This window comes from Catharus ustulatus, chromosome 12 (genome assembly GCF_009819885.2).
Source record: "Catharus ustulatus isolate bCatUst1 chromosome 12, bCatUst1.pri.v2, whole genome shotgun sequence".
Lineage (NCBI taxonomy): Eukaryota > Metazoa > Chordata > Aves > Passeriformes > Turdidae > Catharus > Catharus ustulatus.
In genome coordinates, this window is record NC_046232.1 from 17,562,936 (window position 1) to 17,584,736 (window position 21,801).

At 40.3% G+C, this 21,801-nt stretch overlaps 1 protein-coding gene across 3 annotated transcripts in view; it reads right to left on the reverse strand.

Moving 5' to 3' along the window:
• Positions 1 to 6,856: 6,856 nt before the first annotated feature.
• Positions 6,857 to 21,801, reverse strand: part of LOC117001863 (protein FAM169B) — a 51,885-nt gene continuing 36,940 nt past the window's right edge. For all 3 annotated transcript variants that reach the window (XM_033070519.1, XM_033070520.1, XM_033070521.1), the window contains exons 5-9: positions 20,208 to 20,382; positions 13,420 to 13,602; positions 10,954 to 11,082; positions 8,205 to 8,281; positions 6,857 to 7,235 (exon numbers count right to left, since the gene is read on the reverse strand). In XM_033070519.1, the coding sequence (XP_032926410.1) occupies positions 7,014 to 7,235; positions 8,205 to 8,281; positions 10,954 to 11,082; positions 13,420 to 13,602; positions 20,208 to 20,382 (786 nt within the window). In that variant the 3' untranslated portion in view covers positions 6,857 to 7,013. The remainder of the gene's footprint in view (positions 7,236 to 8,204; positions 8,282 to 10,953; positions 11,083 to 13,419; positions 13,603 to 20,207; positions 20,383 to 21,801) is intronic.

A 21,801-nucleotide genomic window follows, 5' to 3' on the forward strand; every position in this document is an offset into this window, starting at 1 on the left:
CTCACTAAAGCTCTCACCCACGCCTTTACAAATTACTTGGAAGCTTTAAAGGAATTTAATAAATACAATTAAAATACACCCTGGTTAATTTCCCCTCCCAATCAGTTCACTCCTCAGCACCAGATTCAACTGGTATTTCTCAACAAGTGGTGCTATTATTAGACGGCCACTCAGTGTAGCCTGAGCATCCCTGGTTCAAACTGCTCCCTTGGCAGTGGTGCATGGTGTGGGATGCTGGCTCCCAGGAATATCCACTGCCAGGACATGGTGGGGCTCAAACACCCAGAGGCTGTGGCCAAGCAGCCAGGGCTGATGTGCCCTGGTATGGCTGCTCAACAAGCAAGGTCAGCATCAGAGAGCAGTGACACTCTGACTTTCACTCTGGATCAGTTCCAGCATTCAGGGAAAGCCTTTAGCCCAACTGGCACTGTGCTGTGTGTCCCTGTATCAGCTGGGTTCTCTTCTGTGCTTCTTTATTTTCTTTCTTTCATTCAGGTTTTTTATATAAAAGCTGTCAGTCCTTGCTTGTTTTAGGACAAGTGAATCCCAGGTAAGAAGTTTTGAATCGATTGCAGAATGCTGGCAGGGTTCTGTGAGGGAGAGCAGCCTGCTCTAAGGATCTGTGTGACTCCTGAGCAGGATACAAGAGGGGAGAGAACTGGGCCTGAGCAGCAAAAACTGCAGACAAAACCAAGGGGCTGTGAAAAATCTGTAACAACAGTGAAGAACACAACTCAGCCCATGCCACCACCACATTAGCACATTGTCCTGGGCAGGGGTTCAACCATGGGATTTGGCAGAGAGGATTCTTTCTGATCAGAGTCACACCAATCCACTGCCATAAATACAGGAATAATCCAGTATCAAAGCTGCCAGGTTTTTCCAGGTCCTGAGCAATAGGATGCTGTCTGGCTCCTAGATTTCTAATACCAATGACCTTTCACCCTTGACTAGGACAGGCAATATTGGTTGTCCTGACCCTGCTATGTTGAGAGGTGAACTATCCATGTGTGTGTCACCTCCCCTCCAGAGCCCATTGCTGGGATCATCTCTGCCACTGTAATTACACTGCATCAAAGAGACTGACTGGTCTGAGAACAACCCACTGCAAGGCTGCAACCAGGCAAAAATACAGAGGCAAATCAAAAATCAAGCATTTCTATTGCTGGGAATGATGTCAGCTCTGTCTTTGGTAGAAACCTGCCTTCCCCTTCGTCTGTAGGCCCACAGCACCACTCTGTGAGCTTAGGCCTGTAAGTCAAAAGCCAGGCAAGGACAGAGCACAGCATGGAATATCCATCTGTGGAAGCAAAGGCTCTCTGAAGCTCTCAGTCTCAGTTACCTCAATGACTAGAAAGACATAAGGTCCCTCCCTCCCATGCCCAGCATGGCAGAGCAACGTGCTTTGCAATCTATTTGACAACTCATGAGGATATTACCTATCCAAGTGCTCGTGTCTTTGATGCCTTAACTGTTCAGGCAGGACATGCTAAATATCATCTTGCAGAAACTTCTGATGTCTACAGGGAGCAAGACCCCTTCTTGACCTTTTCTCTTGCTATTTTGCTGGTTTTGTTCTGTGCTTCTCAGAGCTGCTCCTCCATCCCAGATGCACAAAAGGGGTCAAACTAGCAGAGGTGGCTTGTGCCAAAGGCTTTGGCTTCTACCAAGAGACACTTTAAAAGGAAGATATTTGTGCTTGTGACATAGAGCAAAGAGGGACAATGCGTCTTTCACTCCAATTGATTTACCCATCAACCTTCTACGCAAACAAGGATAAAAGCAGCATTTCAGTCTGTATTACAGCAGATGGGCTCTGCATGCAGCACAAGAGAAATAGCTTTAAAAAAGATTGAACCAGCCCCAAGATCTGGAGAGGGCGGGGGAATCAGAAGGCTCTTTTATATCATGAGGCTTGAAGACAGCATTTACCAAAAGGCATCTTGGTTAAGATACTTATCAAAGGCTTGGGTGAGAGGGGACATGCCAAGCAAGGAGAAACTCAGAAAATTAGTCAGTTCAACTAATCCTTTTAGGAAGGGGCTTTTTGTGTTCTCCCTCTGCACTCCTTGCAGAAAGCTGGGACAGGATTACTGGCTCCAGGTAGGAGGATTGAAGGTATGCTGCACATCTGTATCTTTTAAAAGCAGCATGAAATTAAAGCCATTAAGCCAAGGCCACTGTGCTGACCAGAGGGCACACACTGCTCTGAAGTGTTTCTCCTCTCATGGTCACTGACCTTTAACATACCACAGTCCAGAGAGGCTGAGCTATTAATTTACAAATCCAGTGTTGGTGAATGAGTGCCGACATCCCCAAATGCTCTCATCATGGTGAATGCAACCTCTGATCTCTTCCCTGAGAATGCAAAAAAGCAAAAAAAGGAAAAGTTCAACTTCATCTAAGTGTCAGGTGGCTGGGAGAAAAGAATTCTTCCATATGGAGTTTATTGATTTTCCAAAAACGGAGCCTTCAGTCTAAATTAAAACCAAAAAGACTTCTTAAAAAAAACACCACCAAAAGAAAAAAAAAAACATCAGTCTTCAAAATAGAAAAAGTCAATAAAGCCTAATGCAAATAAAGGAGATTAAACTGGGACTTCACCATCAAGCTGGACTGCAAGAGGAAACAAATAGCAAAGCAGGCTAATTACAAACTCGTAATTTTGTTTCCCATGTACTTTAATTTTATCACATGCTCATCTGTAACAAGAAATACATAAAGGCAGGCCTAAGACAGTAACAATGAACTACAGCTGGATGCATTCTTTGTTTATGCAGTTGAGCAATAAAGTTGACAAAGCAGAAATTCAATTTGGACGTATTTCCTCTTTTTCTGCAACATCCTTAATATGCAAATGTTAAGAAGTATCCAGGTAGATGAAGTTTACACTGTTCCCTCCCTTCTTCAAGCACAGGAAAGGACACTACAATGTGGATCTAAACACCCCTGATTCTTTTCTACTTTGGCACCTACTTGTTTGGTAGACTTTTGGATGGCTCACTTCTCAGAAGCAAGTCATACAAGTCAAAAGTGGTTATTGACTGTTACTTTCTATTCCCAAACAACTAAAAATTTTGCACAACAGAGTCAGAATCATCTGCTGGGAAACGATGAGATACAACATGGAAAGTCACACCCAGGGCTCTTGATGAGACAAGAGCACAAAGGAGCAAAATCTGGGTGCAATTTGCATTTTGTGCTACTCCGACCTCACCTTGACTTCACAAATATTTGAAAAAAATCATCCCGGAGCCCACTGGAGACAAACTCCACAGACAAATGAGCCGGAATGACAAACACAAGAGAAGCTTTGCCACATCCCCATCCTCCCCAAAAAGCCAAGCCAACCTGGGATGCCTTTAAACCCTGGGCACGGTCTGCGGCCCCGAGAGATGACGACAAAGTTACGCTGTGTAATGGTGCCATCTCGTGGTACTGAGACAGGTGACGCTGCAAAAGCTGCATTTTCAGTGCAGATATCACAAATCAGACATCAAAACAGACTGGTTAAGTTTTACAGGGCATGGCCATCCAAAAGCACAAGAGAATTCTGTGATGATTTACAACCACAGGTCACAGCAGCCCCTCAGCATGACCCGGGACCAGGACAGGGGCTCTGATGATGTTTCGGCTCCTAAAAGGAATTTGAAAAATTGAAAATCTATCTGAAAGGACAAGGAGAATGCAGCAAGGTCAGCAAAAGCTGTCTCACAGAGGCTGTTCACTGATGTCATGACAGAGCACAAGGTCTCCATCCCCACATCTGAAAGCATCTTGACAGGACCAGAGCCACAGCTCAGTGTTAGACAGAAAACCAAAATCCATCCCAGGAGGCTGCAACAAAATTAATTCAGACTAAAGAAACTGGATGCACTTGTAAAGGCAAAACTTTAGAACAACTTGCCAGCAAACGTTGGGCAGTGGGAAATCTGCCACATCTGAAAATCAAAACTGCCAAATCAAAACAATCCCTCTAAAAAATGCCTTGTTTCAACCAAAACCAATGATTTTTTGACACAGCAACCATCCACGAAATTGTCTGGCTTACATTATGTGAAACATGACAGATTAAAGTAATGAAATTTCTAGCCTTAAAATCCATATGTTTACTTGTCTTGAGAGCGCATGAAATCCTTTTTTCAGTTGGCACACACCCACCAGATGACTGCTAACATTAATTTTGATGTTTAACATCTTATTTGCAGGCCAGAGTTCAGTGTCTCTGCTTGTAAGGAGCCCAGATCCAAACTCCCTCTCAGCAGATCTCTCACACACACTCACTCACCTCCTTTTCTCCTGAGCAGAACCAACATTGTGTCTCACCATGACCAAAGAGGAGATTCAGAGATTAAATCCAAGCTTTTGAAAACTTCCCTCCAAAAACTGGAATGCTCTTTCAAGCCTTTGCCAACTTTTTCAGCACCCTGAAACCATCCTATCCCTAAGCAAATGCAGATTTGTTTTAAATAAAACATCTTCCACTGAGAGGAAAAAAAATGTGTTTGCGCTGTTGGGTGTGTTTTTCCTACTCTGTTCTATTAAGACAGCGAAAATATTGGATTTGGTTTTGCTTCAGACCCTCTTAGGATTCTTCTGATCTCATTAAGCAGTGCTTCAGACTGCTAAGAGTGAGTTGCAGGTCCAAGCTTCTGCATTAATCAGATATCTTAAAGCACTAATATAACAAAAAAATAAAATAAAGAAACAAAATCAATATTCCTAATAATTGTTCTGTAAATCAGCATTTCTGAAATAACATGGAACAAGCCTCTGCCCTCCTGGAACCTGCAGCCCTGGAGTTTAGTACAGTTAAGTAGGACCTCAGAATTCCTGGATGTATTTGTCACAAGTTTTGATGAGAAGGATGATCTCTGATTACAGAGCACCAAGCACCTGCCACCACAATCCCAGCAAATGCACCTTTATTTATTTCAGCTGTCATCATGAGAATTTTTGATACTTAGAACACAAAGAAATACTTAGAAAACAAAAACCTAAACAAAATCAAGGAAGGAGATTCATACACAGAGGAAAGAAGCAACTTTTCTGTGAAAACAGCCAGCAGTGGTTGTTAATGTAGCTGTGGATCATTGGCTAATAGTGAAACAGAAATTCATTTTGAGGACTTGGAAAAATGAATGCCTTTATTCTCTAACTAAAAGTGTCTCCAGATATAGAATGAATTTAATCTAATTAGTCATCTGTCCATTCCAGACAGTACCTTATATTTTTCCTTTATCCTCATATAAATTTATTTAGAGTTTCCTGGGGCCTTCTTAGAGAAAATTTTGTTGAAAGACTTAATTCAGATTAAAAGTCTTAATGTTCCTCACTTGCTGGAACAACCCCAGTTTTCCTTACTCTGCCATTATAATATAATGTGTAAATTGGACATGAGTTCAGTTTGCCAGGCCACTGCAAGTCCAGATCAGCTTTCATGAGCAAGATACAATAATTTTCTATTGTATTTCAAAGCAACTGGTATTGCAACTCTTCACAAATTTGCTTTTTTTTTAAGTAGGTATTTAACCATACCTTTAACAAGAATATAGGCTGTTCCACAGGAGGACATGGAGTTTCTAGCAGTCTTCACAGCACACTCTTGGTGACTTTTCAACAACCTTAAGATTAACTGACTTTAAAGTTAGTCCTAAATGCACTTTCTCTGCAACAAGAGAACCATAGCAACGCGATTAAGGCTGGCACACGATCCAGTGTTTTAATTCTCTTGGCAAAAATTTGTGAGTTCCAATTATAGCATTTCTTTTATTTTTTTTTTAAGAGATGCTTAGGAAGGTCTGATTTCACTGTGTCTCAGGCATATGGTTTACAGAGCAGCTCAACAGGGAAGGAGTTACTTGGATACATGAATAAATGCTACATTAAATCACAACCTTAAACAAAAACAGGGCGATGGGGCTATGTGTGAGCAATTATGCTGTACAGGGAAAAAATACACATCTCTACAGTGTACATACAATGCCTGCCTACAGAACTGTCTCCCTGGAAATGCTGGATTAGTTTCTAGAAACAACTACCTCTCCTTGTTCCAAGGCAGCCACTTAAAATTACAGGCTGCTGGATCTGTTCAGGATTATCAGGACCCTCCTGCTGTTCACCTCTTTGCAAAGCCTTCCCTGCCACTGGACTAAAGATCTGATCCTTAGGAGTTTCACCTGTAATTCATTAACACAACATTCAGGCTTTTGAAATTCTCCACTAAAAAAAAAATATAATAATTAAAATATTCTAACACAGAACCAGCCTGTGGTAAAAGAGCAAAATTTCTTTACCAAGCCACAGCATGATAATCTAGTGAAGGATGTTATATTTCCAACCTAATTGAATGCAAAACACACAGAAAGAGACTACAGGAAAAAAAACATGCAATATGGAATCTACATGAAGTTCTGCACCCTGAGCTTGCACACAGAATTATCACAGTGCCTGAACTGAAAGGCAGTTTAATGCCTGTAGCTTGTTCACTCTTCTTCTCTGCACCAAACTTTTTCTGCATGAATGGCCTTTGTGTGCCATCCTGTCCACCACAGGGTTTAAGGCAGATTTTTCTGCTAGAAAAGCTCAAATGAAAGCAATTCAAGATCAATTGTTCACTCTGAAAGGAAGGTTACAACTGTCATTCTGATACCAACGTGTGTTGTGGTATCTCTCTTCCATAATGCAGGATGTGGTTTCCATAGAAATATCTTCTTACATCAGTACCTACGAGCCCTCCAATTATTCCCCTTTGGACACCTCATGCAATCCAATAAAATCTTTTCAGAGCAGGGAAATAACTAGGCTCAGCTACTACTTAATTACTTGGTGAGAAGAAAAAGAAAAGGACACTTAATAAACACAAGCTTTATTTAAAACAAAACAAAATGAAGAATGTGTGCTGCAAAACAATTTCATCATACTTGAAGAAATTTCTCCAGTGTTGCAAATTCATAACAGCCAATTATAATTTTTAAGATCATACTGAATTTTGCTGATTTCTGAAATAGCAATTATGGTGTAGTTTTAAATTGTTTGGTTGCCTTGTCTCCAGCTAAGTCCCCAGGACCTGCTCTTTTCCTGAGTCCTTTATGTTGCTGAGCATCACCTGCACCTTGTTCCACGTCCTCCTCTTCAAGACCTTGTGAGTTTAGAGTGGCTGCTGCTGTTGTGTCATCTTTTCTCTCCATAGCATTTCCTGCCACTTGCCCAACCCCAGGAAAGCAGTCAACACCCTGAAATTAGAGCCAAGACAGAAGGAACAGCAAGTTATACACAAACAAAATTAATAAGGACTTCATCCTAATATCAAACACCTCTGCCAGCCACAGCTACTATAAACATGCAAGGCAAACTCAGCTGCATTTTTTGTAGAGAACAGCCTCATTCCTGCTGCTCTGCCTGCCTTCCCAGAAGTGTCAGCAGAAAGAAAACTGGGAGCACAGGGAGCCTTGATCTGGCTGGGTGGGGTCTGGAGCTGTGGCCACAGCACACAACAAGAGCGTGCACCACAGGGGCTGGAGCCACCACAGCTCCCCCAGCACACTCAGGGCTGAAGGAAACAAACTGATTTAATTGTGTGGCAACCAAAATGTGCTGGGGAAACAACCCCTGCAGCTCTCTGTTTTGCTTCCACTCATCTCTCTTTTCTCTTTATTATTTGTAAAAGCTTCATTCCTGTGATTTGTTTTCTTTTTGCATAGCTTCGGCTTCATTTAAACCTCACTGCCTGTTTTAGGCCTCAGTGCTAGAAAAAGCTAAATATGACCAGATCTGCAGCTCAGCAGTGAGATAAAATAATTAGGACCATAAAGAGTTTGGCTTATTCATTTTAAAGTCACACTCAAGCTCCTGCACAGAAAAGACCACAAGTGGAGATTAGAAAGCTATTCCATGTGCAAACCTTGGAATTCACTGTACACCTGCTTGGTTACAGATCCCTTATCTCTGTAAGGATGAAACTAAAGCTTTTAGTGAAAACTATTCTGCTTTCTTTAGCCTCTCAAACTATTACAGCTAAATAAATTAGCTAAAAATATCATTTATATGTGTGCATGTATGTATGGATATCATATAGCTGTAACTACCTACATAGATATAAGAATCAGTAGTAAAACACAGCTGTGGAAATATCTCATATTTAAACCTCTCTACTTCACTAAAAAGGAAAACAAAGTCATAACACGGCAGGTTAGTCACTGTACCTTATTCATCTGGTCCACATCTGATTGTCTGGGTTTACTGGTTGGAGTCTTCTCCATACAAGAGCCCACTTTAGCCTCTGGAGAAATCGGGAGAATATTTTTCCCCAGAAAGAGATTAAAAAGGAAAAAAACATTGTCATACTTCCACAGCTATTTCCATTTAAAAACAAACAAACAAACAAACAAAACAACAACAAAAAACCCAGAAAGAGCCACCTGACTGCTACCTTCAATCCCTCTTGCCTCGTTTTTGTTAATTAACCAAACCAGAGTGCCCCCACGACACTACCACAAAATCCTAAAGGGAACAACTATACTGGAAACAAAATCTCTGTGGGTCTGGAAAGCTCTGCTAAGTAGATAATTTGTTCACCTCTTGCACCTGAAAAACCCATATATACCTTTCTCCTTTTCAGAAAAAAGAAGTACCCTGACCAATCCTGATAAAGAATGATATGCAATCACTTGAAATTTATTTTAATTCTCCTCAGCCTGCTTGGTTTTGCATTAGCTTCACATTTACATGCTTTATGTATATTACTAAACTACTTCAAAACAACTCAGTTCACTGCCTGGTAGATTTAGCAACCACGACCAAACCATGTGAAATGATTTCTGTTCCTCCAATCAGCCCCAGAAGAGAAATGTCACCATGTTCCTGTTGCTGAGACTATTTGCTGAAACTAATTCTCCTACATTTTTCAAACAATAAGAATTAATTCAGAATGAATGACTGCAGCTATGTGTGACAATATGCTAAAAAGCTTGATTTTTATAGATGTATGTGTATGTGCAGACAGAAATGGGTGTGTGTAGATGCCTATGCATCTATGCACACCCAAACTGAAGTATCAGCTGCAGCAGAGGGCTGCAGTTTATATGAGCTGCCACTAGATGCAGCCACACAACCTTGCAAAATTGGAAATTCTGACCTCAGGATTACAGAAACCTGTTTTGGAATATCTATGACTGTAGAATTCTTACAAGAACATTAATGGTATTCAATCCTGAGTACTGGTGTGGGAAAAAAATACATAATATGAGCAAAATATTCAATTTTTCTTCTCAGTAATTTCATTCCAAAATACAGCATTGCAAATGTCAACAGGAATCTAAAAAATCAGAGCAGAATAAGACTTGTCTATTTTCACAGTTGTTGCCATAGATCCTGATTGGAGCTGACAATATTGAATTACATTGTGTTTTGCTTTCTGCATAACAGAGAAAGCAGGAATGAAGCCCTTGTTCCCAAGAGATCCCCTAAAGATAGAATCATGGAATCATAGAATAGTTTGGATTGGAAGAGACCTTTAAAGGTCATTTCATCCAATCCCCAGCAATGAGCAGGGACATCTTCTACAAGACCAGGCTGCTCCAAGCCCAGTCCAACCTGACCTTGGACACTTCCAGGGATGGGGCTGCCACAGCTTCTCTGGGCAGCCTGTACCAGGGCCTCAAGTAAAATTTTTTTTCCTTATATCTAGCCTAAATCTATCCTCTTTTAGTTTAAAATCATTATCCCTTGTTCTGTTGCAATAGGTCCAGTTAAAATCTTTATCCCCATCTTTCTTACTGTCCCCCTTTAGGTAGTGCAAAGCTGCAGTCAAGGCAGTTTCCCAGCCTCATGTGTATTTTTTACTGACAGCAATTCTGGTGGAATGATATTTCCCCATTCTTTGGGTCATTCATCTGTTTGTTTTTCTAGAAGATGGCATAAAGAAGAAAGAAAAAAGAAAGCTTTCTCTCCCCCAGGATCTGCTGAGTTTTGATCTGATCACAGTTCTGTTCCATTGCCATTAATAAACTTCACTTAGCAAGATTAAAGGAAAGAGCAACACCAGGTTTTGCTGGTTTAAAGCATGAGGAACACAGATATAATGGCTTCAGAGGAACCCAGCCTAGGGCTAATGTCTGACTTAACTCTCCTGTGGGTGCTGCAGACAAGATGAAACGCGGTGTCTCAACTGAAGGTTCCTGAGCCAAAACAGAGCAGGATGGATGTGGGAAGGCATGGGAGCAATTTGCTCTGGAGCACTCCTTGCTGCATTTCCAGAAAGAGAAAATGTGTGCCCTTCTTTTGGAACCCAGTGCTTATCACAACTTGTGTGCATGCAGCAGAGGGGCCTGCCTGGGTCCTCCAACCAGCTGAACAGATTATATTAATGACAGCCCCATATCAGCTGTCAGGTTTCCCTACTCTGTCACTTTTGTGAAGCAGGCAGAAAATGCTCCCAGCAAAAAGGACTTACCCTGTAGGAGAGTACTTGGAATCTTCCAAAACCCATAATGAAAACCTTTGTGTTTCCATCCAAGAATGGTATTGGCAGCAATTGAAGGTAATTAAACACACTGCCCACTGGCCATACAAATTTCTTTTTTGTAACAATTTCAGAGAAACAAACCCCTGTCTATAACCCAGACAATGTGTTGTGCAACAGGGATTTTTTGGGCTAACTTCTACCCTGTTCTAAGTGCACTGCAACAGGAGTTACAGGCACTTTATGCCAAGGCTGTCTTTGTTCAGGATCTCTCAGATGCTCTGCGGTTCCATTTCATTACCTCATAATTTCTAAGAATTGTCCTGTTTACTGTGAAAAGATGAGGGCACTGGACTGCACACTCAGTAGTTTCTCCATGTGCAAACAACAGAGACATCACCTCTCCATGATCACTACCTAACCTACAATTACATTTCTTACCTTTATAGAACTATAACACAGACAAGTTCACACTGCTTGTTTTAACTCACTTCCTGAAGGGGATGACTCCATCTGAATTTTTAACCAGATATTGACTCGCTGGCTCCAATCTCCTGGTGCTTCCACTTCCCACAGTCGCTTCTGCTCCTCAGGATGAGCCTGCAGGAATTTCTGGCATACTGAAAGGAGAAACCAAGGGGTAAGAATATGAATGAGTGAAAAGCCTGAAATTCCCTCAGACCTACTTTCATTAGTTCCTTTAGAAATCTTTCTTCTCCCTTCTCATCTTCCTCCTCTTTGTTTTAGCTGGGACTTTTAGTCAAAGTCTATGTTGGAATGGCATGAACAGTCACATGTGAATCCTGCCATCTGCTTCAGTCTAGATTATTTCCTTGTGAGTGCAGAAATAAAGGACTTGAAACGATTTGCTGAGCACCTTCTACAGGCACTGCAGCACAGAACCATGCCCAGACACTCTGCAGGTTTCAGACTAACAGCAGTGTGGGCTTTTCACCCTCACTATGAAACAAAAGGTGTTCTCTGTCTTCCAGCTTTAACCATTCAGAATGCTACTTTAATTTCTGTTCATAAAGAAAAGCTCTGCTTCAGTTTGCTTCTGGGCCAAAATCAGCCCCCTTTTCACTACTGCTACCCTATGCCCAATTGTTAGGCTCATTTATTTCTTTGGATGTGGAAAAAAAGAAATGGGAAGAACCAAGAGAAAAATTACAGGATACCTGTGACAGATGTATAATCACCTTCAAAAACCATATTGCCACAGATTCCTATCACTTTCAGTACACACTGACCATCCAAAAATTTGGATAAACAATCAAATTCAGGTCTGCTTATATTATCAAACTGAAGTATGTTCTATTTAGTGTTATCCTCAGGATGTGTGCAGTGTCAAGAGGAGGCACACACTGTAGAACAAACAGTTCAAAACATTAAAAAGGGTTTTTTTAAACTTTCCTTAAGCACCATCCTATCAGTTGCATCAACTGCACGAAGATAACGATCTGTAAACAACAAAATTATGTCACACTCTGTCCACTGCAGTTCATCCTACTACAGAATGGATAATTTATCTTCAACATTCAGTTGAGTTTAACAATGGGATGTCAAAACAAAAAGCCTAATTCTGGTATGTAAACATTTGCCTTACAATAATGAGCAGATTGCAGACATTAATTTTATCCAAAGATATCTAGACCTAATTAATCATTTCAACAAAAGCTACTAAAGCTAACAGACATACTAGGATCCAGGTATCTGCTGCAGAGCTTTCTCCTTCCTTCTAGGCCTCTACAGCAGCTTAAATACCATGTCCATGTTAAATAAACTGTCCACAGCTTCAGAGATTTCAGTACAGAGATTTAAAGGTTACATTCATTTGTCAAAGTATGAAAATGTGGTTCCAATAAAATTAAAAACAGACAGTGACTTCAATATACTCAAAATTTTACTAACAGTATTGGTATTTTTATAAAAGAAAACCTAATTAAAACACGATGCAAGTCAAATTAATTCACTATTAGCTCTAAACTTAATTGAGACAAAAGCACAGTTTTCCAATATATTGCTAGTGTTAACATACAAGAAATGCAGCTTTTTCATCCAGGGTTTCTAAAGCCCTGAGGTCTGCAAAAGGAAAAATGGATATTATTGGGAGAAGAGAAGGAATGCTGTCAATACTATTCCCTCATGAAGTCAGAAGTAGCAGTACCTGCCCAGGTGCTTTTGAATACATTCAAGGGCACATAATAGCCAAGAGAAAGAAGAGATGTGGCCAAAATTTTGTTGACATTTATTAGGAAATAACTGGAAAGCTGTAAATCAATCAAAACATCTCCCCAAAAATAATGCTGAAGACTGCACCACACAGAGAGCAACCTCAGAAAAAAGTACTTTTCTAAAGAAGACAGTTTTATAAATAACGTGAACACAGATTTTTTCCTGTGAATTTTGCTAGCAAAACCAGAGTTTTGACCTGAAGACAGAGAAGATATATGACTACTTTGTGATCTTCTAAAAGTGACAAATGTTCAAAGACAGTTGATACAAAACAAGTATTGATGTAACCGGATGACTGAGTAAAGCCTGGGTATTTGGCTTATTAAATGTAATTTATTAAAAATGCAAGATCAACCAGAGCATTGTGTGCATAGTGTGGGCTTGACAAGATCTTATGAGTCTTTTCCCTGTGGTGTCAAATAAAATGTGTAAGACCCTGTCTAGGGCAATGACATAGCTCTAAAGGAGAACAGTTCTAGGAACACAAAATGTCAAACAGGCACCATGAGTTTCGTGCTTCTTGTTGTCTTACATAAATATTGGCCTACCTTTCCAGAGGAAATTCCAGATGGCTCTGGAAAAGGAACCAGTTGCAGGCTAACAGTTCAGTTCAGACAAGGGCACTGAACTTTTACACACTGAAGACAATCTCACCAAGACCATATTGAAAGTTATACATTATACATGACCCTTACCTAACATGTCCACATCAAAGGATTTACCTTGATACATGGCAGCAGAAATAGGGCAGCTGATCCCCAAGGCATCCTCAGCCAGGAAAGACTGACAGAAATCATGCAACATTTTCATCCCTAGGCCACCTCTTCTGTACTTTCTCTGGACAAATATAGTATCCAAAACGGGCAGCAGGTAACACTGACTGGTTGCTCCATCACACAGGCTCCCTGAAAACACACAGGGAAAAACACATCCATTTGCAAACAGAATTGGTATTGCTGCACTAAGTGCTGTGTGATTTCAGCCACACACACTGCCCTGGTACCTATCCACAGGCTGTGAGGATGATCCCAGTTAAAATCTATTTGCACAGGCAGTAAAGCACTTTCCAGGAGGATGATTTGTGCCATGAAATGGAGAGGACCTGCCTAACACGTGGCTGACAGGTCCCACCAGTGTCTTTTCCAGACTCTGATTCTTCAGAATCTTGGTACACAGCCAATGTATATAGGAAAGCTCCCTGAAAAGATGTAAATGGTCTAAATCCAAAGAGACATAAATATTCTGAATATAATGTCAGTATACTCCTTTAAATAAACAACTGAGTGATGCATTTTAAGAAAGCACTGTAAGAGCTCCTTTGTAAGTCACTCCATTTCTACTGAGTGATAATTTATCTCACATGTAGGTGCTTCTATTCCATCACTTGAACTATCACTATCAGTGTTAAACCAGGGGTTTCACTCAAGGACAGTCAATTCTTGCTAACAAACACATTAAGTCAGTTAACTGAAATCATGGGGTCATGACATAATGCTCTACATGTGGACAAAATACAGACTCAAGCCTCCAAACTATTAAAACTAGTTCTCAGTGAAAATTGTCAAAAAAACCCCAAAACACAGAACCAAGGGATTTATTTTGCAATCACAAATGGTAAACTCAAACTGGAGTCAAGAGAGAATTGATTAAGAACAGACATTCAGTATCCAAAATTTTGATGTTCACCCTAGCCAACCTAGGGTCCTATTGCTGCACTTCCATTCAGTGCACAATATCATAAAAACAGAACTTCAAACTACTTTACAGCATAAGCACTCAGTCCTGAAATGAATGACCAACATCAGTTCACTAACCACCTATGTATAGGAGAAGGTCCCCATAGAAAAACCTTGTTGATTTATCTTCATTTTTAGAAAATATTTATGAAGATTTTATGTTGCTTTTGAGTATAAGGCAGGTTAAATACAAATGGATAGCCAGGCCTTAATAATAGAAAATGGTTACATTTTCATATTTTGTTGCTTAAGTCTTAAGACCTTCTTGGTTTATCTTTCTTACTACTTCCTAGTGAACCTGACTTAGGCTAGTTTGCAGTGCCTTGAGACATGAAGCTTTCATCACTTCACCTATTTCAGTTTCATCAGCATCCTGTTGAATGCATGTTCCTAAATTCCAATAAAAGACTTTTATTTAACAGGTCCATTTTTTCTTTGTCACATTCCCACAGCTGTCTCAAACCAGGGTCTATTCTGCTCCTTCAGTTAGTGTCCAGCACCTTTCACCAACACTGGACAGGTCTGACTTCCATTCCTCTCTTTTCAAGGATGCCAATTCAGCGCAGCATACACGACTATGTTTAATTCTAAACCCTGATTTGTCAAGCTCATCATTTAGCAAGAATACAAATCTCACAGACTGAGCCATCCAACAAGAGACTGTAGCTACATAACCATCCATTCACATCTTGATTAAGTTGGTTCACTCCTGCTTAATCAAAGTGCATGCTTAACTTCAAACACATGTTCCAGCACATTGTTGGAAAAGGGTGGGTTGTGGTGGTGTTTATAACCTTTCAATACTTGTAACACATGATGGGTAGTTACTCTTTTTGTCAGAAGCCAAAAAATTGAGTATATCCCCAGTCCCATTGTTAGCTGCCAACCCAAAAGAGATGTTAAATTCCAGCAGAATTGCACCATACGTTCTAAGGGACAAAATTTTCCTCATGAAGTCTTTAAGAATTTCTGCATGTTGCAAGTGCTCTTTTAAGTTTATTATTATCTCATATAGTCTGTCTCCTATAAATCCTGATGAGAATGCTGTGCAGCAACCCCAGGAACTGAGTGATTTATGTCAGAGCTCTTAATTTTGTGTTGAGAAGATGACAAAAACTTGTCATGTCTAAAGGCACTGTAAATAAAGGAACCATGAAGCCATTCTTCACCTTGTCCCTGGGAAACACATTAGGAGAGTCACAGCCCACAGGCATTTGAAATAAAATAAACAAACAAACCAACCTTTGGAACAAAGGCCACTTTGTCCCTGTTTCCCATCAAATAGCACAAGGTTACTGTAAGCTAATGGTGGCCCGGAGGTGGCCACTGAGCTCTCAAACATTTGGTTGAGAGGTTTGTTTCACTGCTGGAACACACAAAGTTTTGAGGTGAGGGAGGAGACAGGGAAAATAAGGGCATTGGTGATGGAGAGGGAAGCATTCATGCAGTCTGCCCTTTGAAAGCCTTTGATCTGCTTGGTTAGGTCACGAGTGCCAAATGACCAACTTAGGAGCCAGCAAAATGGCAAACAGATATTACAAGGGCAGGAAAGCAGACAGCCATTAGCATTCCCAAAGAGCCACAAACCAGAAAAAAAACAACAATCCGGTCCCCACATCCAACAGACCCAAACAAAACAAGGTTGTGCACACTGACTATTTCCCTGCTGAACAACTTGGCTTGGCACACACATGTTTGGACAGGCCTGGAGCAGGCTGAGCACTTGTGTAAAGGGTGGGGAATATTTCTGCAGAGCAGAACCCAAGGTCAACCCATTGTGTGAGTCTGTATGTGAGAAGGGGAACAAAGGTTCTGGCTTCAATAAAATTAAATGAATTCATGTCTGGACTGGTATGTAGTCATTTCATTTTCATTACAGCCAGAACTTTCAATCCGCCTCAGAAATGCACATTAAAAATATTATTGCTAGCAAACAGAGGGAGACAAAAGCAATTATTCAACAAGAGTTCAGCTAATTATCTGTCAGGTTAACTTCAATGCCGAATTATTTTTTTTTTATAAAAGAAATACATGTAATCAATGAAAAACTAAAATCCTGTTATCTTTTCAAGGATCTCATTCTACAGAGCAGCACCTGGGCCACACTTATCACAAAGAATTTCCAAAGGCTTGCATGAAGAAAGGTAAGAAATGAATTTGAGCTCAGGAAGCCTCTTCCAAAGACCATCTCTAAGGCTCTGGTGTAGGAAAAAAAGCAAAGATTGGGCCAGGGGTGCTTTTTCGTCTACTCCACATCTGCTGAAGAGTTTTTGCAGCCAGTTGTTCACAAATTCTGACTTGTAGAGCATTTCTAAAGAATGAATGAGAAGCCAACAATGCATTTACTCCTGACATACCTGTATGTTTACAGCATTCCCAGAGGATGCAGTTAGCTTAAGGCTGGTTTGATTCACATCACTCCACACTTTTACTACTAAGATTTGTCAGGAGGGAAGGGACAAGCTTTGACAATCTGACTCTTTTTGTTTTTCATACCACAGACAGCTTGGTCTGCAGCTGGGCAGCTCCTATGTGTTACAGACACAGTAATATGTAACAGTAGGGGGGAAAAAAAAGGTCTATAAAAAAGGGATTTTGTTCTGGTTTGTTCTTAAAAGCACTAAGACACTCCTGGCTCACTGCATCCTCCAACTTCCTTATTGATTTATTTGCATCATGAATCTTCTACATTCTCCTGGCATGTATGGGAAGGTGGTAAAGTGCATTTTCAGTAATTACTAGTCCTCAGTAAATAAGAAAGGAAAAACTTTCAGGGAATTACATGGTCTCACTGCACAAGAAACAAGTGTCAGTAACCGTGGTAATTAATCCTACATCACTACACAGAACACATTCCTTCGGAGGTTTTCACGCAGAGCACCAAATAAATACTTTAAACAACATAAAACAGACTCCAAACCTCAAGTGTCTATCTGAAGGCTTTCTGCAAAATATTTCATTTTCAGGTTGCTGCCTGCAGAGAAAGGTACAGGAAGAGGGAACTATGATTTCCTATTGTACCTTTAAGCAGCTCCATTTAGTGAGGTCTAACTGCTCAGCTGTCTGATATGGAAGCCGCTGACATAGATAAAATTGGAGACATTTATCTTGGCACGTGACAAAGTGTCTTATCAGCCTCATTAGTGGCTTAGTACATCTCATCAATCTTTAGTATACCCAGTGGTAAATGCTGCATGCCTGTCATTGGACAGGAATAGGCACATTCCAGAGAGGCCAAGTTGATGATCTGTGCAGTCATGAATAAATTTTGCTTTAATAAAGGTGTCTAATGCTCATGAAAAGTGATAGCCTTGAAGAATGAGACTTGTGTTTGTCTATATAACAGGTGCAGGGTGACCAATGCTAGAAGTGCCCAAATTGTCTCAAAGCCTTGACTTGCAGTGACTACTGCATCTGAGCAAGGCAGGTGCTCGAGACCATCTGTCCCTCCTTAGCTGGACTATTAAAAGAGATCCAGTTAAAGATGGTCATAAGATGGATGGAAGCATGGAACTGGACCAAAATTACCGAGTTCACTCTGTACAGGCCACCTAGGAACTGGTAAATGGAAATGACATTACAATATTGCCAAGACAGTTAATTGGAATCACTGAAGTCCATTGAAAATTTAGTTTGCATAACGACACATTAAATCTGTAGCAAAGATAGAAGAGACTCTCTGTTCCTTGGTCACCACTTCTGTGATTCACCCAGAAGACTTATGTTTGAAAGAGCCATGCTCCACAGACTTTTTCTGGCTTATTTGCCTCCACTGAAGCATGTTTTTTGTCATGCTGTAGATAATGGAAAATTCACAGATGAGAAATACAGTTAAATACAACATCAATATGAGAATCTCAATTACCCAGTGAAGAAAATCAAACTGGAAAGAATGGTCAGGTAATTGCAGAGCATGGAAATAAAGGGAATCAAATCACATGGTGGGCACAAAGGAAAATAATTTTTTCCTAGGACCAGAAGCTGTAATAGAGGTCCAGCACAATATAAAGTCCTGTAGTTAAAGCTGCCTCTGCTAAATGTTCTGACCAGGACAGTAAAAGCAAAAAGAACTTACACTATGATTTAAAAAAATAAATTATAAAAATATGCAAAACAACCATGTGAAATACAGCTTCTAAGTGAAGATATTTATCTTAGTCTGCTTTGGGCCTAATAAATCAAGGGCTCTTCTTAAAACTAGAGAGAATAGAATCAGCCACAGCATGGCTGGTATGAAATTGAGATCACAGAACTTCAGAAAGAGGAATTATTTTCTAAATGCGTACATCAAATAGCAAAAAGCAGCAAAAACAATCAGTTTCAAGCTTCCCGAAAAGGCTTTGGCAAAAGACTGCAGTAATTTGTGACACAGGCCAAAAACTAACAAATATAGCTGCCCAGAGAAAAAAAAACACTGGCAAGAAAAGGCAGATGCTGACAAAGCTGGACTTGAAGGATTTGTATTTTATGTGGACCTGGTTTAAAACCAAACTGTGACTCTCAACTTACTCAGAAACAGTTTCAACTTGGCTAATACTCCACCCATAACAGACTACTGTGCACATTTATTTTACTGAAGCATGAATCATTACAGCCCCTACAAGTGTTTCTTTCCAAAAGCTTTGCTCAGGAATATTTATGGACTTAAAGGAAAATGTACTTGTGTTTGCCATTACAAACCAGCTCATCAGCATAATCAGAGATGCAGACACTCCTTGATCATGGACTGAGTCCTGATTCCTCAGTGATGGTGCAGCAGCACCAGCACAGTGCTGTGCAAGCCACACCTCTGTGTGTATCAGGATTTTTCCATGCCAAGGAGCAGAACATCTTATTGCTGCTGGCCTTTGGGATTGCAGCAGAGAAGGCATCTTCAGAGTGTCCTCTGGAATCCAAAACAAGCCATCTCTCCAGCTGTTTCTTTTTCTCCCATTTTGGATGGATGGCTATCAAGTCCTGACTTGGACAATATTTTACTTCCAAAGATCCCACTCTCTCTGTGTAAGCTGCTGGTATCAAGGTGATTCCCATGAATCCTAAACACAGACTGGTAACCAGCTCCCACGTGGGGCACAGGCTCAACTGCATACCTGGAGTTATTCCAATACTCTTCCATTCCAGACTGGTTAACAGCAATTATTTGCATTAATACAGACTTTGTGTTTAATAAAAGACCTTTACTAAAGCTAATCAAGTATCCCTAAAGAATTAAAACAGATTGTGTTTCTTTTCTATGCCACTTAATCAATTAATTATTAAATCAATTAATCATCATCCTTTAAACTGAGAGTACCACAACTGCACAAAGCATTCCAGGACTGATCTCGTGCACACACCTTCCTCTACACAACCCAGCCACTGCTCCTCACACATCCAAGGATCCTTCCTCTTCCTGCCACCACCAGCTCCCACTATGTTTTTCCACTGGGAACTGCACTCCTTTCAAGGAGGCAGTCCTTCCTCCACCCTGTGAATAGGCCCTACATTCTTTGTTCCTAGATGTACAACCTCCTACTTGGCTGCATTAAAGCACATTTTACTGGAGTAAGCCAATCCCTCAGATCAGAACAGGGTTTGGAACTATCATGTTTAAATGAAAGTAACATGGATGGCTTCCAAATTCTGGGAAGGTTTGTTCCCCCGATTAATTCTGAGGGAGATTTCACATAAAAATGTAAATGAGAGCCAGGATTATTTATACTAAAAGATAAACAAAAGGATTACATTTCTAGCTATTAGGAACCAGTGGAAATGTGTCTCTAAAATGACCTTACCTTTCATCTTGACCGAGTAAAAGGCAGCAGCCTCACCATTTCTCCAGAGTATCTTGGCACGCTCGGTGGCAGAGTGAGGTAGAAAGAATGCATCATTAGCTGAACTCCCTTCCAGCATTCCAAAAATAATGCAGTTCAGAACAAAGAGGACAATCCTTTCTCCAAATGTCTGGACCTTGGAGAACAAACAAAAACAGACCAAAGAAAAATGAGGCAGAGAATAGTATTTTGCATCTCATAAAAGGTTTCAAAATCAAAAGAGGCTGGGAAGGAGGAGGTCAGGAAACATGTACACTTAATTTGGGGAAAATACCTCCTGAGTTGGTTCAGCCAGAATAACAAAAACAGTTTTTCCTAGTGTTTCACCCTCTATCCATAGGGCATAGAATAGTTTAGTAACTATTTATAAAGCTTGACATATCTCTTGTTGTCACAGAGAGGAATTCTAAAGCAGCAGAAGTATCTTGATTGCAGTCACAGTGAACCAGTCACAGATTTGGAAGCAGGATCAAGGCAATCTAATCCTTCTGAAAAGTGGAAGGAAGATTGGATTCACTCTGTGGCCTGGTCACCTCTCTTAACTGTGTTGCCACAGCATCAAAGAATTTCATGAGCCAGGACCTTACTGAGACAGACACTATGCAAAACATAGAGTAGTCTGTCCCAACCAGCTATAATCTAGTAATATAAACAATTATTCTGTGCTGGGCTCCTTAGGAGACAACTGACAGGAGAGGGAGATGGAGGAATATAAAGGAACAAGATTATATTGACCATCAAGGTAAAAAATAGTGCCAACAAGCTTCACACGAATGTTGAAAATGCTGAAAAAGAAGTGAGAATTTCCACAAATCAATTTACCTTTTAGCAATGAGCTAGAGGGGGTAAGATTTCTATTTTCAGACATTATTTTCATTCTCTGTTGATACAGAGATGCTTGAAAGCCTGAAGGCCTGTGTTCATGCTCCAAGGTCTTCTGGTATCTCAAAATCCCTCCAGTTCAGTTACCCATAAAAAGCCTACTTAATTCTGCAAATAATTAAACTCTGTGTGACAGGAAAAGATGATAAAGGAATGGAATCATTAAGGACCAAAGATACTGAGGGCTGGGTAGGAAACAAAACTGACTTAATAACCTCATGGCAACACAAAGCTCATATGCAGCAGGCATCTGACTTTTTTGTTGAAAACAGACTACAGGCTACCCAAATCTTTCAAATTATGAAAAAGTAGTTCTATCTTATTAAAATAATTTAATTGGAAGAAGAATTATGGATATAGAAATTAATAAACAGCAACCACTTCATAAATGAATCCAATATAAGCATTATCCAAGGGGAAAAAAAATCTTAACTAGATAGATAAGACATTGTTCCAAAGGGTAGTAACACCTCCCACCAGACAGTTAATGTGAGAAATTATTGCTAATGTACTAATTCAGTTTATGATTATTCCTTTAGTAGGCAGTGAGGGTAAACAAAAAACCTAAAGAAAATAAATTCCACAGATGAATCATAAACTGCATGCACAGAATTGTTTAGAGAGGGCCAATGTGCATGTCACTGTGTCCTGGAGACATGAAGCACTTGGTGAG